The sequence below is a fragment of the Ochotona princeps genome, chromosome 2, assembly GCF_030435755.1.
Source record: "Ochotona princeps isolate mOchPri1 chromosome 2, mOchPri1.hap1, whole genome shotgun sequence".
Taxonomy (NCBI): domain Eukaryota; kingdom Metazoa; phylum Chordata; class Mammalia; order Lagomorpha; family Ochotonidae; genus Ochotona; species Ochotona princeps.
The window spans coordinates 25872801-25888676 of NC_080833.1; the positions used below are offsets into that span (position 1 = coordinate 25872801).

Here is a 15876-nt window from a genome sequence, read left to right on the forward strand (position 1 = left end):
GCCTTGAGCCGTCCTCTACTGCTTTCCCAGGCCTCAGCAGGGAGCTGGATGGGAAGTGGAGCAGCCGGAACACAAACTGGCACCCATGTGGGATCCCAGCAGGTGCAAGTCACTAGGCTATTACGCCAGGCCCAGGTCCCCCATTTTAAAAAGGGGCAGAGCAGTCCCTTTCCCATTGTGATGTCACGGGGATGAAGACAAGGAGTCCAGCACCCTACAGAACTCATGACTGACAAGCAGGAAGAAAACCTTCAGGTGAGGCAGACCTAGAAACAGAGCCACAGAGAGAGTTCTTTGGACAGCCATGAGCAAAGGCACAGTCATCCTAGACTCGGTTCTACACTGGAAACAGGAGCTCTGAAAAGCCATGTTTCATCTGGGCATTTCTGTTTGCCTGGATTTCTTTCCTCTTTTTATATTTTAAAAGATTTATTTATTGGGGCTGGTGTGGTGGCTCAGCACGGTGATCCTCTACCTGCAAATGCCAGCATCCTATACGGGCACCAGTTCATGTCCCAGCTGCTCCAGCTTCTGATCCAACTCTCTGCTTGTGACCTGGGAAAGCCGTGAAGGATGGACCAAGCCCTTAGGACCCTGCACCCTCATGGGAGAACCAGAAGAGACTCCTGGTTCCTGGCTTCGGATCGGCTCAGCTCCAGCTGCTGTAGCCATTTGAAGAACCAGTAGATGGAGGAGCTGTTTCTCCTCTCTGCAAATCTGCCATTCCAATTAAAATATTTGTTGTTTTTATTATTAATTTTATTTATTAGTTTGAAAATCAGAGTTACAGAGATGAGAGAGCAGACACTAATTCACTCCCTAGATGGTTGCAATGGTCAGCCTTGGGCTTGACTGAAGCCAGAAGCCTTGGCCAAGTCTCCCACATGGGTAGCAAGGGCCCAGACACCTGGGTTATCTTCCAGTGAGCTGCACCAGGAGTGGAAAAGCCCATATGGGATATCTGCATCCCAGCCAGTGGCATTACTGATTAGGTCACAATGTTGGCCCCTGCCTGGGCTTCTTCTGAAGACCTCCCATGTCTTGAGCCTGCAGAAGGCAGCCCAATGGCCAAAGACAGTGGTAACTTAGAGAACTGAAAGCCCTTCGTGCACAGACCCCTCACTGACCCCTGCAGCCAGCACCAGTGGTCTCCAGCTGCAGGGATCCAGAAAGGAAGGTCCAGCATCCTCATGGCTTGGTGCTGACAAGACACCTTCATCCACTGGGGCACAGCCCACCAGCACAACCATGAGCAACTCATCTGAGCCTCAACTTCCTCATCTCTACAACACGGGCAACAATGTCTACCTACTTAGTCTGTACCAGCATGTAACTAATCTCACTCTCCAAGGCAACTGGCCCTTACATCCCATACATTGCCTTCTGACTCTAACACTTTTCCATTTCTGATTTGGGTTGGTTGCCAGGCTGGAACCAGCAGAGAACAAAAGAGGAGAGCCCAAGGCCATGGCAAGGCTCCACTAGGAGCTGCTTGCCAAACCAAGTCCATGGTCATGGTCCTTTCTCACCTCCAATAGAGGTGTCCAATGTCCACCTGGGGTCCAGAGCTTAGGTCTGCCTCCTGGGAGAGCACACTGGCCTGTGAGCTCTCTGGGGAGCTAAGGCAGAGGCTTCCAGCACTGGGGCACGTCTCCTTTTGGGCCTTTCACACAGGGAAGTCGAGCACAACGCCCCATGAAGGTGCCCTGGTTGGTTGACTGCAAGTTCTAAAAGCGGCACCTCCTCTCTTCTGGCTCTGCCGGAAGCTCTGCCTGACTTGGTCCCAATCTCAGGCCTGTGCAAGCTCTCCTCTCTGGGTTTCTGGGCTTAGCAGGGGAGAAGAGAGCCTGGAGCTAAGAACACAGCAGCAGGGTGTAAGGAAGCAGCGCTGACTGCAAGTCTCCCCCGCACAGACCTGTCCTCACAGCTCAGCCCTCCGACACCTCCCCGCTCCATCTCAGGACCTAGTGCTTGCTACCTCCTGTGTATTCTTGACCTGTCCTCAGCACAGGAGGAGGAGTATCTGTTCGTATACTGTGAGCTTCTTGCAGTCCAAGATTCAGGCAATCTATCCCTGCACAAAAGCACAGCACACAGGAGATGCTCACTGGGTTCTGGGTCAGCCACTGAGCCATTAAAGAAGGGGCCCCCAGGGCCAGTGCTGTGGCATAGCGGGATCGTAGTGTAGGTATCCCATATGGGTGCCAGTTCAAGACCTGGCTGCCCCACTTCCAATCCAGCTCCCTGCTAACGTGCCTAGCAAAGCAGTGGAGGACAGCCCAAGTGACTGGGCCCCTGGACCCACATGGGAGATCCAAAGGGAGCTTCTGGCACCTGGCTTCCACCTGTCTCCGTTCCAGTCGCCACAGCCATTTGGGGAATGAACCAGTGGATGGAAGATCTCTCCTTCTCTTTCTCTGTAACTGACTTTCAAATAAATCAATCTTCCTAAGAAGGAGGAGAAGTAGTAGTCGTCCCCAGAGCTGCTGCTTCGGGACAGGAAGATGAAGAGGAGAAAAGCGACTCCTCATAGCAGAGGCCGAGCTGGTCCTGTGTGATGTGCTTCCCCCGAAGAGCTGGGAGGCACCTGCTCAGGGAGGTGTGCCGAGCCGAGGTATGAGGGTCACTGTCCAGGCCAGCAGGGGACGGACGGGAGCCCTGAACACACGGCAGAGCAGACAACTTCAGGAGCCTTTTGTCTCCGGTGGCGCTCTCTAACACCTGCCCTGCCCAAGCTCTGGCTGAGTTCCTGCGGTGTTTTCATTCCATCGTCTTCACTAGCCTCCACAGCAGGTCCCATGCTCCCATTGCACAGACGGAGAAACCGAGGCTTGGGCTAAAAAAATGGCTCAGCATCACACAAGTAGAAGAAGGATTTAAATTTGAGTCTGAGTCCAGACCCAATCACTAGGAGCTCAAGCCTAGGCTGAATGAATAGAACATGTCTAAAGTAGACTGTCTAACCAAATTGGAGACCAGCAGGTGGCCCCCCAAGGGTGCCCTGATTCATCAAGAAGCTTCTGAAAGCCTCCGCCCCCAGCCTCCCCTTCTTCACACATAGCCATACGGATTCCCAAGACTCTTCATCACCACTTAATGTATATGTTCAATGAGAGTCAAATTACCCAGCTACACAGTCACACATTCCCAGCTTATATAACATCAGTCCCCATCTATGGCGTCATCATCACATCACGCTGACAGATACACGCACACTTGTTCCCACCAGGCGTCACACAAATGGACCTTTCCATCCAAAGGACCCCGACGCCTGTGCGCACGGTACTTGCACAGACAGGAACCTTACATAGCTCTTCCCCACATGTCGGGCAAGATCCACCTGTTTAATTCCCAGCTCCTAGGCACCCACACCTGCTCCAGGCCCGACATCAACTTCTCCCCCAACAAGAACTTTATCCATTGTTCCCAGAACCCAAACAGGGCCCAGGTGAGCCATGCTGCTGCCTCCCTCTGGGCTTGGCCAGGCAGCCCAGAGAGGGGGAGTAGGCCCGGCCTGCCTGTGATGGATGGAATTAATCTACTGAGCTGGAGAAACTACATAATTAAATCCCTAATCACCCCCCCAAGCCAGCCCAGGCCAATATAGCTGAGGGGAAGGCGGGGGCTCGGAGGCCCAGACCAATATCCAAGAAAGGGGAGGAGCTTAGAAGAGTGGTTCAGACAGAAGCCTCCAGGAGGGGTCTCTAGGCAGGCAGACAGACCAACAGATGGAGCGGTTCCCTCGCGTCCCAGGCTCTCCCTTACTTCGTGGAAACGGAGCAGCTTGGGAAGACAGCCTACCATCCTCCACGAAAACAGGGTGACAGGAGGGCCCTGGCACCCTTTTCAAAGCCCTCCCTGCCCCTCCACAAGGGGGATCCTGGATGTGGAAGAGAATGGCAGACAAGCGACTCAAAGTCCTCAAGGCAGGGCTGGATGGGGAATCAGCCAGGGTGGAAGCCCACCCTGCCCACCCAAGCCTGTGCAGGTGGCAGGGAAGGACCCCTCCACACACGTGCACCTGCTCCTCCGAGGAAGTGGGTCCAGCACGTGGCAAAGAGGCTGAGGATGGAGCAGAGGCCCGAGCAGGGGGGCTTGACAAAGCAGCCTGGGAACAGGCCCCAGTCCGATTGGCTGAAAAGTGGGTCATTTTCCTTTTGAAAAATAGTGAGAAAATGGAGAAGTAGGTCGGGCTCTCAGCCCCTCAGCCTCAGGCAACGTCCCTGCATCCCCTACGTGCGGGGTAGGTGGAGAGAAGGAGAGGCTGGCACCTGCCGAAGCCCCATCTCCCCCAGGACCCAGCCAGGGCCCCACTGGAGGATGAGGTCATCGGTACTCAGGACACCCAAGGACACAGCACACAGTGGGGCACCAGCCCCGCCCTGCCCCGCAGCTTCAGGGGCTGAGGAGCAGAAAACAGGGGAGGCTGGGCCGGCAGCCGGACCCTGAGAAGCCCTCTCCCATCCTCCAGTCTACTGTGAGGCCTCCTCTCCTTCTCCTCCCTTTCCTTCTCGTCCACGTGGGCAGAGTCGTTGCCATGACACCGCGGGCAGGTGGGCGGCTCTGGCGGCTGTTCCGGCCCAACCCCCCATGCTCGCAGCCCAGGTGGGAGGGGAGCCAACTGCAGCGCCCGGCCCCTAGCTCAGAGGAGGGAGGAGAACGGCCTGGAGGCTCCTTAAGTCCCTGAAACCTGGGAGGGGCTATGGCACTGGCACCCCGATAAGGCCAACCTGGCCCCAGGAAGTCTGGAAGTCTGAGGGAGGTTATCTCAAAGATGGCTAAGCCCTGATGCCCCTCCTCCAGAGGTCAGGGAGTGGCATGGGTGGAGCTAACCTGCCACTCCCACATCCTCCTTTTCTCACCAGCTGACTACATCACAGTACCTTCAAGGTGGCAGGTGGCTGGTCCCGCCAGAGGTCTAGCCTCAGTTCCTCCTGCTACAAGACAAGTTCAGTTCCCCATGCTCTCTTCAGAGACAGGAAAACAAGCAAAGTTGAGAGAACCACCCCCAACCCCATCCCCTACCAAGCCCAGGACTGTCCTGTAAAAACCGGGCCTTCCACCGCAGCCTAGCAGAACCAGTCACTCCAGCAGAACCCCTTTGCTTGGCCAAAGTCCCCAGCAGAGAGGACCACAGTGGTCCAGGGAGAGGGAGAGTGGTGGAGACCTGAGACACAGTCTGAACGCTCGGCCCCCTTCAACATTCTCTGGCTCTAAGCCATCCACAGCCAACCCCCTTCTCCTTGTGAGGTCCCTGCGCCTCTCTCTGCGTCTCTGCATCTCTGTAGCTTGGGCTGGCTCAGATCCTTGTCCCCAGCTCCCCAGCCCTGCTCCCTAAGACAGGGTCCCCCATCCCTGATAGAGCAGAATGTTAAAGACCTCTGTAACGCTGCCCTGCTCTGCACAGCTGGCAGAGCTGAACGAGCATGGGATAGCAGGGACAAGACCCAAAAGGCTGAGAAGGGCAGTCGGGGGCAGCTCGAAGATGTCCAGCTTGCCACCGGGCATTCCTGATAGGCCGCCCCCTCACATACACACACACACACACACACACACACTGTTAGCTTTGCCTAAGACAACAGCAGATCGGCTACAGTACATCCATACACGTGCGTGTGTGCATACGTGTGTGTGTGTGTGGTATGCACTCACACATGTGTGCTCTATCTCCTCCACTGCCTACATCCGGTATCCCTCACTCTAATTTCTCACCAAAGTGATTATAACAGATTTCCTACCCGGCCTCCCTGCCCCGCATCCTATTCCACCTGGAGCCACTCTCCTCACCGGCTGCCAGGGTGATCCATCTAAAATTTGTTTATTCAACAAATATGTATTGAGTGCCTACTCTGCTGGACACAATAGACTCAGCAATGAACAAAACAGATGAAGCTCCCATGCTCACGAAGTTTACACGCAGGATGATAAATATACCACATAATGGTGGTGGCAAGCGCCGAAATAAAAAGTAACGATGAAATGGGGATGAGGGAAGGGAATGACAAGGGGCTACTTAAGGCAGACTGTGGAGGAGGCCTCTCCAAAAAAAGTGACTTTGGAGCAAACACGACAGCCAGAGAATGAGCCACGTGTAGACCTGGGAGAGCGCATGTAAGGCTGCGGGGGCGGGGAGCGGGGGAGAAGCCCTACAGCCTCCAGGGGGCGCTGTGCTGCACAGGGCAGGGCCACAGCAACAGCCTGAGGGAGGGAGGTCACGGGGGTTACACCCCATACTCAGGAGGCTCGGCCCTGCCACCAGCACTTCAGATATGGCTTCAAGGGAGACAGAAAGCCACTGGACACAGAGATGACCTCCTGTTACTCTGGCCACCTTGGGAGGGCAGACTACGAAAATAAGGAGACCTCCTGTTGTACCGGTTGTCCCCAAAACAACTTTTCCTCCAATTACTACTGTGGTAAGCATACTGCTTCTAAGCCTCAGCTCCAGATCCCACAGCAAACGCCTTTCTTCCCCACACTACAGCCCACCCAACTACTTCCCAGTGCCCCCCAGTGCAGGCCCATGTGCCTCTCTTGGTTCCCTATCACTCTCTCACCTGGGGCCAGGACTTTCCCCCGTCTACATTACAAGTTACCACCGCATGTGCACGCTGCTGGCATAAAAGAAACACTGGTTGGTGAAGAGCTATGTCTGGGGAGAGATGCATGGTAGAAAAGGGGCTATATGCAGGCAGCTGCTGACCCAGGCTGTGCAAGAGATGAACATGTAAATGCTGTCATTAGGCCATCAGACCGGCGTTAGAAAATGCCCATGTATGTCTGCATACTCTGTGGAGAGTTTCTTTTGTTTAGCATGTCTGTACATGCTGACAAACTCTCATGTTGGCATATGCCCGCCTGTGGAACTGTTCATGAATGGATCACAAAGTGCACTACGTTAATACACACACATCACAGCACAGACGAGCAATAAGTCCACACACAGGAACTGCCATAGGCCCAAACGTGCGATGCATACACTTGAATAGTCCTCTGTCCAAGGCCCCTTTCCTCCACTGGGCCCAGCCTGCTCTTCCTTCTTGAAATTTCTGTCGTCGTGTTAACCTTTCCCTCTCTTTATTCCTTCCCTACCTACGGTCCTGGCCCTACAGCATCTGAACAGCACTGGGTCACAGATCCTCACCCAGCTGTCCTCAAGGCCTGTATGGGACTTTTCCTGCAAGCTCCATGGATGGTGCTGGGGAAACAGTTGGTGCCCCTGGACACAGGAATTTGAAGAGACCTCAGGGAGCCTGCTCTCTGGAGACAAGCCACAGACATCTGAGTGGATCCAGTTCAGAATAGTTAGAAACCAACTTTGGGGCAGCCAAAATCACTCTCCCCCTCGCTCTCTCTCACACTGACTCATATGTGACTCAACAGCACATATGTTCAGATGTTGTCAATTCATGTATGTATGATATATGTGTGTCTCCACATATATGCTCACATGCATACTCACACATGTGCACTCATGGGTGAGCATATCACTAACACACAGTGGTCAAATTAGGTAATTTCCTTCAGTCACATTTATACACAGATACAAGCACAAATTTAGACATACATACGCAAGTACGCGTGTTCATACACAGTAGATGTGTTTACACACTTAAATATATAGGTTATACTCACCCATCACTCGCCAACAGATGCACTGGAATCACAGTTCCAGCAGAGCCACCTAAGCCCCTCCTCCAGTTTCCTTCCTGTCCACAAACCCAGCAGTCCATAATCTCTCCAAATAACATCACAAGTCTGCATTTGCCAATATGAGAGCTTTCCACTTCTCCATTTGGAAAGTTGCTCCTATTAGCGATCGGCTACACTCCTTTCGTGGACTCATCCATTCTCACTCACTCTCAGAATAAAAAACAAGCCATTTTAATGAAGAGTTCTGTGACACCCTTGTCCCATACCTGGAGAACAATGAACAAAACAATGAAGGGGAGACCTCTGCTTTGAGCCACACCCCCTCAACATCCATACATACAGCCTTTTAAGTTCTAAAAAGATAAACTTAGTCTCCTTAGAATCAAGACTGGAGGGCCTGGTGCAATAGCTTAGTGGCTAAAGTCCTTGTCTTACATGCCAGGATTCCATATGGGCCCCAGTTCTAATCCTGAACACCCTGCTTCCCATCCAATCCCTGCTTGTGCCCTGGGAAAGCAATCGAGGACGGCCCAAAGCCTTGGGACCCTGCACCCATGTGGAAGACCAGGAAGGGACTCTAGGCTCCTGGCTTTGGATCGGCAAAGCTCCAGCCATTGTGGTCACTTGGGGAGCGAATCCGTGGACAGAAGATCTTTCTCTCTGTATATCTGACTTTGCAATAAAAATAAAATGAATCAAGCACCAGAAGAAAGGAAACTAAGACTTTCCAGGACAGCCCCTCTTCTTCTCTAGTGAGCTGCTTCCTAATGCTTAGTGAACCCCTTCCATTCCAGGCTCAGGGTCCTGCCCACTGAGAGGGATAGACCTGCAAGACTTAAAAATGTAAAGGGGATGACCTGAACTCAAAATAACACAAGAAGCAAGTATTTAAAAAGCAGGAGCTGGGCAGAGAACAGGGAAGCAAGCAGCAGACACCTCCTGGCAGGGAAGCAGCTGTGGGAACACGGGATCATGAATAGCAGGACTCTCCAAGGGGCCAGAGAGAAGGGGGTGGACAATCAGCCTTCCATGTGGGGGTGGAAGGGTGACTGCTTCAGGCAGTAGCAGCAGCTCCAAAGTGAAGTCTTATCAAAGCAGTTATGTAACCAAGGGAGCCAGAGTGGAGCACAAACACCTCCCCTCCCCAAACAGGCACCCACACCCACACCCACCACCTCCCAGCACCCACAGCACAGGAAAACTCAGCTCCTCTCAAGCAGCTCAAGATTCATCAAAAACACGATGGGTGAGGGGTTCCTGATTAATGAGAAGCCACATCTGGGAAGGGACACGCTGCTTCAGCTAGGGAGGGGGAGGGATCCCTAGATACTGCTCTCTTTTCCTCAACTCCTGGCCACACCCAGTTTTTGCCCAGCACCATCTGGAAAGCCTCTCCTTCCTCTTTGCCTAAAAAGGATGCCATTTGAATATTTGATTGCACTCTTGGGGATGGGAGGTGAAGCTGCCATCAACCCCTCCTGCCTGTGGTTCCCCCACAGTCTCATCTGCATGTCCTGACATTTGGCTTTCATTCCCCTGGGATGACAAGTGAAGGGACCTGAAGAAATAACTCCTGGCTCTATTCCCTTCATGGTTACAAAGAGCACAAGGAACCACACAACAAAGATGACCCTGACCCTAGGTCAGCAGCAAGATATCCAGGGAAGCAAGGGTTAAAGCCCAGCTTCATCCCCCAATTTGAATATTCTTTACACCCCCAGATCTGCCTCCTTTCCCACTGCCCTGTCTCCAGTAGCCTCCTCCTTCTCTTCTCCATGGCAGTGAACAGCCCCACCCACTCCTTGAAGCCTCTGCTTAGAAATCTTCCTCCCCAACAAAGTCTTTCCCAAATGCTCTTCTGAGCTAGAGCTGGGGATGGGCAGAGCACAAGACAGGCTTGCAGAATATTTCAGTGCCCCCGATCCAGAATTGCAAAGTATGGTGAGCAAAAAGATACCAAATGGTCAGTAGAATTATCCTGAACGCCTGAGCTCCATTTACTCCAGGCCTAACCAGCAAAACCCAATCCCTCTTAATGCAAAACAGTGATGAGCCTGAACTTCTGAAACCCAACAGGAGAGAGGCTAGTGCTAGCACTGCCAAGCTTGTTTTGCTGAAAATTATCTCAGGAGAAGAGAGCTCACAACCACAATTTCACCCTCCATCCCTACCACCACGCTGACAGTAAAATGGCTTTAGAAAGAGAAAGGGTACCTAAACAGGAAAGGGGGGGGGGATCTATTTCCCAAACACCATCATGACTGTGAAGGCTGAGTTCATAGAAGGACCCCAAGGATCCATATTTTCGTGTAACAACTCTTCCCTTGGAAAGTGGGTCACCTGGGAGAATTTTCCCAGTGAGCCCTTCACAGTGTCCAGTCGCCTTCCCACCATCAAATGCAACCCAGTTCAGCACTCCGGACAGCTCCAAAGGCGCAAACCCCTGCCGAGTCCCGTTCAGCACTACGGACAGCTCCCGGGCCATCCCTGCCCTCCAGCCAGAAAACGCAGGATGACAGGAACGACTGCTTTGCCCCCACCACAAACCTTCTGAGAACAGAAGCCCTTCTCCTCGTACCTCCCCCACACTCGCTCCCATTCACGGGGGCATCGGATACCCCTCCCTTCCCTCTGCATCCCAAGGGACAAGGAAAAACTCAGACGGGGCTTCCCAAGGGGAGCTCAGAGAGAGAGCCCCACCCACTTCCTTCAGCCCTGAGCCTTTCAATGCCACTCACAGCTGGTTCTAAAAAGTACTTTCCTTCTTCATCATCACCCCACAGAGAGAGAGAGTGAGAGAAAGAGAGAGAGAGAGAGAAAGAAATACTCACGTGGGGGCTCCCAGCCCTGCAGACAGATGTGGTGGGGGCAAGAAGAGAGAGGTAGCTCCCCTGCACCCTGTTCTGAGCCCCCTTTCTGAAGGAGCCAGCTCCCATCTGGACTGGGGGGAGGAGAGACATGTGGAAGCATTGAGTGAAGAAGGGGAGGGGTGGGGAGAGGGGAGGAGGCAGGAGCAGAGAACTGTGGGGTGGGGGTGCCAGGATGGGGGCAAGGGAATCCTTTTTAATTTCATTCTCTCCCCATGTCTACATCAGCCTTGCAGGCTCAGCTCTTTAATATTTACACACAGGAAGGGAAGAGGATAAGAAAGAACAGAAAAGGGGGGCAGCAGGAGCTACCTGAGCTCTAAGGGTATAGGGGCAAGAGTCTTTGGGAGCAGCGAGCTTAGGCCCCTCATCCCATCCCCACTTCATCTCACGCCAAGCTCTGGACTGCAAAGAAGAAGGAACCTTGGGACTATTCTGTCCCTTTGTTAACAAGACACTTTGAAGACGCATCAGAAAGATCAGATCCCCACCCACATACCTGGACACCCCCACAAAGCCAGAATTCTTGGGTGCCTTATATGCAGACAGAAGAGGCAGTATTCATGAATAAGCATGTTCCAATGCTCAGAAACATGTTTGCCTGTGGGCTGTTCTATGGGAGTGCTTGAAAGCACGTCAGCTAGCAGGTACAACCTTGCACCAGCACATACTGAGTGTATTTGCATGATAACAGCCCATACCATCAAATGCAAACCTAGGACCCCAGCCCCCATTCCACTTCCCCCACCCCAGCTCTCCACCTTCCACTTCCCCAGACTTCCTTGTTCCCAGGCCCCTCCCTCCAGCCTCACTTGTTCTGTCTGTGACATGGGATGAAAGGCTGGTGGGAAAGGATGCCGCATTGAGCCCAGGGGCCTGACAAGTTATTAGCAACGATGAGCTGGCAGCTCGTTACCATAACGATGTTGCCACTGCCTCACCCCAGCTCAAATCCAGACTCCCCAGACGGCAGGAGGCCCGCTGAGCCAGCAGCCTTCAGACTGGACGGGGTGGGGAGGGGTGGGGGGGGGAGCAGATAAAAAGGGGATGGAGATACAATGCTTGCAGAGTGGAGGGCAAGCAGCTGTTCTTCCAATTCCCACTGAGAGACAACGCTTTTGCATTCCAAGGTGAGGGGAGGATGAAACCCAAGTCTGGAAAGGTTTCCTGGCCACAGGGAGAGTAACGCACTAGACGGGGGTGTCCAGGCAAACGTTCTGATGTCATTTGCTTCTTTCATGCCTGCACCTTGAGGATCTAAGAGCCAACTCAACAGAAGGCCCTTCACTGAGTTTCCATCTCTCCACCTGTAAAATGGGGACAAGCATCTTTATCATTCACCCTAGACTCTAGAAAGGGTTTGAGGGAACTCAAGACCTTCCCACATCAGACAAGTCCCAGAAGCTCCTAGGAAGGATCTCCAAGGGAAGGAATCAGCCCACCTAGAGGCAAAACATATCAGAAACTGGGTAGGATAAAGGAGCATGAGCTCAACCAGCTCAAGTCCCCAACATCAGCTGGGAGAGATGATGCAGGTGCCAGGCACCCGCTGAGAGAAGCAGCGACACAGAAGAAAGCCTGTGAGTCTGGCTCTTCACCAGTAGGAACCAGCACAAGCCCATGACCTATCTCCAGGGTGGGCATGGCTAGGAATTCCCAGCCCCAGGACCATCTGTGGCTCCCTCTCACAAGCAAGGAGTTCCAGGTTGAAAAGCAGCCTTAAGCCAATGAGCCTGTTTCCTTCGCCCCAAGCTCCCTGGACTTGGCTGTGGTGTGGTGGAGGTGGGGAACAAGGAATAGAAGCCAACATGAAGGGTTGGAGAATCCTGGACCAAGAAACCCCCAAGTCTGTTGTGTGCCCTTGGGCAGGCCTCCTTCCCTCTTCTGGGGCTTAGAATCCCTGCGTTATTAAAAGATTCTACCAAGTCCATTCTGAGTCTCCTCCCTTGTCCGTTATTCTGCAACCTCACAGAAGCTCACTCCTTGGGTGCAAGCCCCCTGGCACCAAATGCAGTGGGCACTGCCTGCCAGATTAGTGGGGCAGTGGGGGGGTGTGGGGTTACGGGGGCTGTATCTGAGGCTGTTCATCCTATGTGCATGTTCCTTTTAGAAACACCTGCCACCCTGGCCCTCCCAGCTCCCTTTTTAGACCCTGATTCACTGCCAACTCACGAAGCCTATCCCTCCCTTCCTTTCTCTCTTCTCCCCCTCTCTCCCTTTCAGGCACTGGCAGCTGGGTGCAGAAGTAGCCCCGGGATTCAGGGACTGCTGGACAGAGGTGCGAAGGCAGGGCTTCCAGGATCATGGACAGCACACCACGAAGCATCTCTAATCTTGGCCAGTTCTGTCCTGCAGGACCCGGGAAGACCTGGGCTCCAGTTTTTTGCTGTAACACTGACTACCTTCGTGCGACTGTGAAAAACGCGACTCATTTCTCCCAGGCTCCCCATCCTCATCTGAATCAAACCCAACCATGTGAAATTACTGTTTCTGTAGTTTTTTTTAAAAAGTGGAATATTGGCCATTTCATAGGAAAGAACCGGAAACCTGCCCTGTTTTGCTTCTCAAGGCGGCTGGATTCACAAGTTAGAGTTGAGGGGAGAGCATTTTCAGAAGCCCGAACGGACAGAAGGGCATTGCTCCAGGATTACTACTTGAAAGAACTTAACACAGACCCAACAGGAGCCCTGGGGGTTGAGCCAATGACCCAGAACTTGGAAGTCACATCGAGAGCCACCTGCTTCCATGACACACAACAGGGCTGTGGCTTCCACCTGGCCTCAGCTCCTGGCTCAGCAGGGTTCTCGGTGACGTGGGCTCCCAGGTCTCAGGAGGCGGCAGCAGCACCCCAGGGGGGCACACAAGCTCCAGCTCACCCTTCACCCCCGCCCAGTCCCCCAGCCAAAGAGCTCCAACTCTCAGGAAGGCAAACCAGTCATCACAGAGGGGAGCCCCAGAGGCCGGTGGAGCCCCAAGGTAGAGAGTGCCCTGAAGTAGTCTGAGTTGGGGGAGGGGGTGCAGAGTCCCCAAGCAAGGAAGGGGTGGGGACCGTCTGACCTCTAAAAAGTCGGATCTCCCCATCCCACTAGGAGTGGGGGGAATGGGTGGACCACTGGGGGTGAACCTGCATAATAGATACATCCTCACACAGCCACGCACACGCGTTCACACACATGTTCCCCCTACACACACACAGTCACACCCTGCACACGCACGCTCACCCGCCCACGGCGACACTCGGTGACACACTCATCACGGGCACTCATACACCTGCCGCCCAAACTTCTTTCCGGATCTCCCCGACACCACGACTTCCCCCACCCCCCACACCCCACCCCACAACCAGCCTGCGACTCCCTCCCAGAGCCAAGCCTCCCAGCCCGGCAGGCGCCCGGCAAGGGCTGGGCCAGGACGAGCGGGCCCCGGCGGCCCCCGACCGGGCAGCGGGCGCTCGGTCCGCGTGGTCGCCGCGCGCCCCCTCGCTCAGGCCCACGGGCAGCCAGGCCTGGGCGGGGGGCGGGGGCGGCCGAGGAGGCCCAGCCCTTCCCCTCCCCCGGGGCCGCGAGCCGAAGCCGCCGGAGCCCGGGGCGTGGGCGGCGCCGGGGCCGCGGTCGGGCCGAGCCTGGGGGGCGCTGCAGAGGGCGCGGTGAGCGCGGCCCGGTCCCCACCCCGCCCGCGGCTTACCTGGCCCGGCTGAGCTCCGGCCGGGTTACATGGTGCCGGCGGCCCGGCCCGGGGCGCTGCTGCTGCTGCTGCGGCGGGCGGGCAGGCGGGCAGGCGGGTAGGCGGGCAGGGACGGGCCCGGCACTGCGGAGCCGCCGGCGGAGGGGCCGCGCCGGCTGCGGAGCCCCAAGCGAGCGCCGAGCGGCAGCGGGCGCGGGAGGCGGCCAAGCCGCGGAGACTGGATTTCCCGGGGACCAGGAAGGGGAGGCGGGGGGGATCCCGCCCGCGCGCTCCGCCCCCGCCCCCGCCCCCGCGCAGGGCGGCCGAGCCGGGAGCCCGGAGAGGGAGGGGGACGAGCGGCCGCCCCCGCACCGGACCCTGGAGGACCGAGGGCGCAGCCGGCGGGCGGCCGCCGGGTCCCGGAGGAGCGCCCGCGTCGCCGGGCGGCCGGGCTGGGAAGGCCTGGCTGGCGGCGCCAACGAGGTCCCCCCTTCTCTGGGGACCCGCGGGGTCCAGGACTTAGGGTCCTGCGAGCGGATAGGAGCCGGCCACACGGCCTGGCCTCGGGGTTCCGCGCCCACCGGGCAACGGTCACACCCTGAATGTCACACACAGCCCCCCCAGGCGCGTCCCCGCGGGAGACTGTCCCTCGGGTTTTCCGAACCAGCACCTCCGCCTTCAGAAGCAGGCCCCGGCTCCAGGAGCCCCCTTCTGGTGCCCCACCCCTGCCGGGATGGGGCGCTGCGCCCGGCTTCAGAGCCACCGACAGGCGTCCTCCACCCACGGCCGTGCCAGTCGAGGCATCCCCGGGGTGCAGGAAGAGCCCAGGAGCCCCGCTGCACCTGCACGGGGCCCCCGCCTGCGCCCACTGCGCCCGCCCACCTCTGGGCCCCGAGCCAGGGGGTGCCACGCGGGGGCGGCGTGGGGGAGGAACAGGGGACTGTCCGGGGCACAGCCGAGCTGCAGAACCAGGACTTGGGCTGCGGGAGCAAGAGAGGCGGGGAACCGACTGCAGCAGTGCTTGGCTGGAATCCGTCTTGGCGCCCGGAGCAATGCTGTAATAGGGGGGAGGGGGCGGCGTGAGGGAAGCCGCAGGGGGGAGGGGCTGGGAGGGGGAGGGGAAGCCTCTGGATTCCGACCTTGCAGGGTAGGGTGTGAGGGAACCCCGACCGCCTCAGGCGCTGGGAGCTCGGGTTGGTGGGGTATGTGTGCTTAAAGTTCTCCTGGCCCCTCCACCTCGGAGGTTAGGGTGGTGAGGAGTGGGCTCTGCTGACCTGGGCTCTGCTGACCTCTCTAGGAATGAGCGGTGAGTTGTTCTGACTCATGGTCCCCAACGACTCCCTGTTGTCTGTATCCTTGTTTAAAGGGGAAGCTGAGGCACAGCAAGCAGAAGCCACAGGGCCAAAAGAGCACCGCCCCCGCCCCTTGCCTAGGCAGGTGTTTCAAGGTGCCCGTTTCCCCAACGTAGGGGACTCAAGGAGTCGTCCTTGTATGCAGGGAAGCCTAGAAGGCTGGCAGATGATCTCCTGTTGCCCCCTAGACCTGGCCATTGTCCCTTCAGCTGCCCGCTAGGGCTGCCGGCTGTTCCCAGCTTAGGGTTCAACCCGGGGAAAGGGGTCAGAGAAAGGATAGAAAGGTGGGGCCGGCAATCCACTTGAGAATGGAAGCAGTTCACCTCCCAGGCAGGCTCGCA

The 15876-nt window shown here is 56.1% G+C and overlaps 2 protein-coding genes across 2 annotated transcripts in view; both read right to left on the reverse strand.

Annotated features, from left to right (window-relative positions):
• DLGAP3 (DLG associated protein 3) overlaps positions 1-11235 on the reverse strand; it is a 59600-nt gene extending 48365 nt beyond the window's left edge. Inside the window, exon 1 of the mRNA XM_058678641.1 lies at positions 10485-11235. The gene's annotated coding sequence lies outside the window, so the exon portion shown is untranslated. The remainder of the gene's footprint in view (positions 1-10484) is intronic.
• A 2994-nt stretch (positions 11236-14229) lies between these two features.
• On the reverse strand, positions 14230-15508 carry LOC131479662 (basic proline-rich protein-like). The gene is made up of 2 exons (XM_058661037.1): positions 15473-15508; positions 14230-15288 (listed from the first exon to the last, which is right to left on the reverse strand). Exons 1-2 carry the CDS (start codon positions 15506-15508, stop codon positions 14230-14232), a joined length of 1095 nt encoding a protein of 364 aa, XP_058517020.1.
• Between the last annotated feature and the right edge of the window lie 368 nt (positions 15509-15876).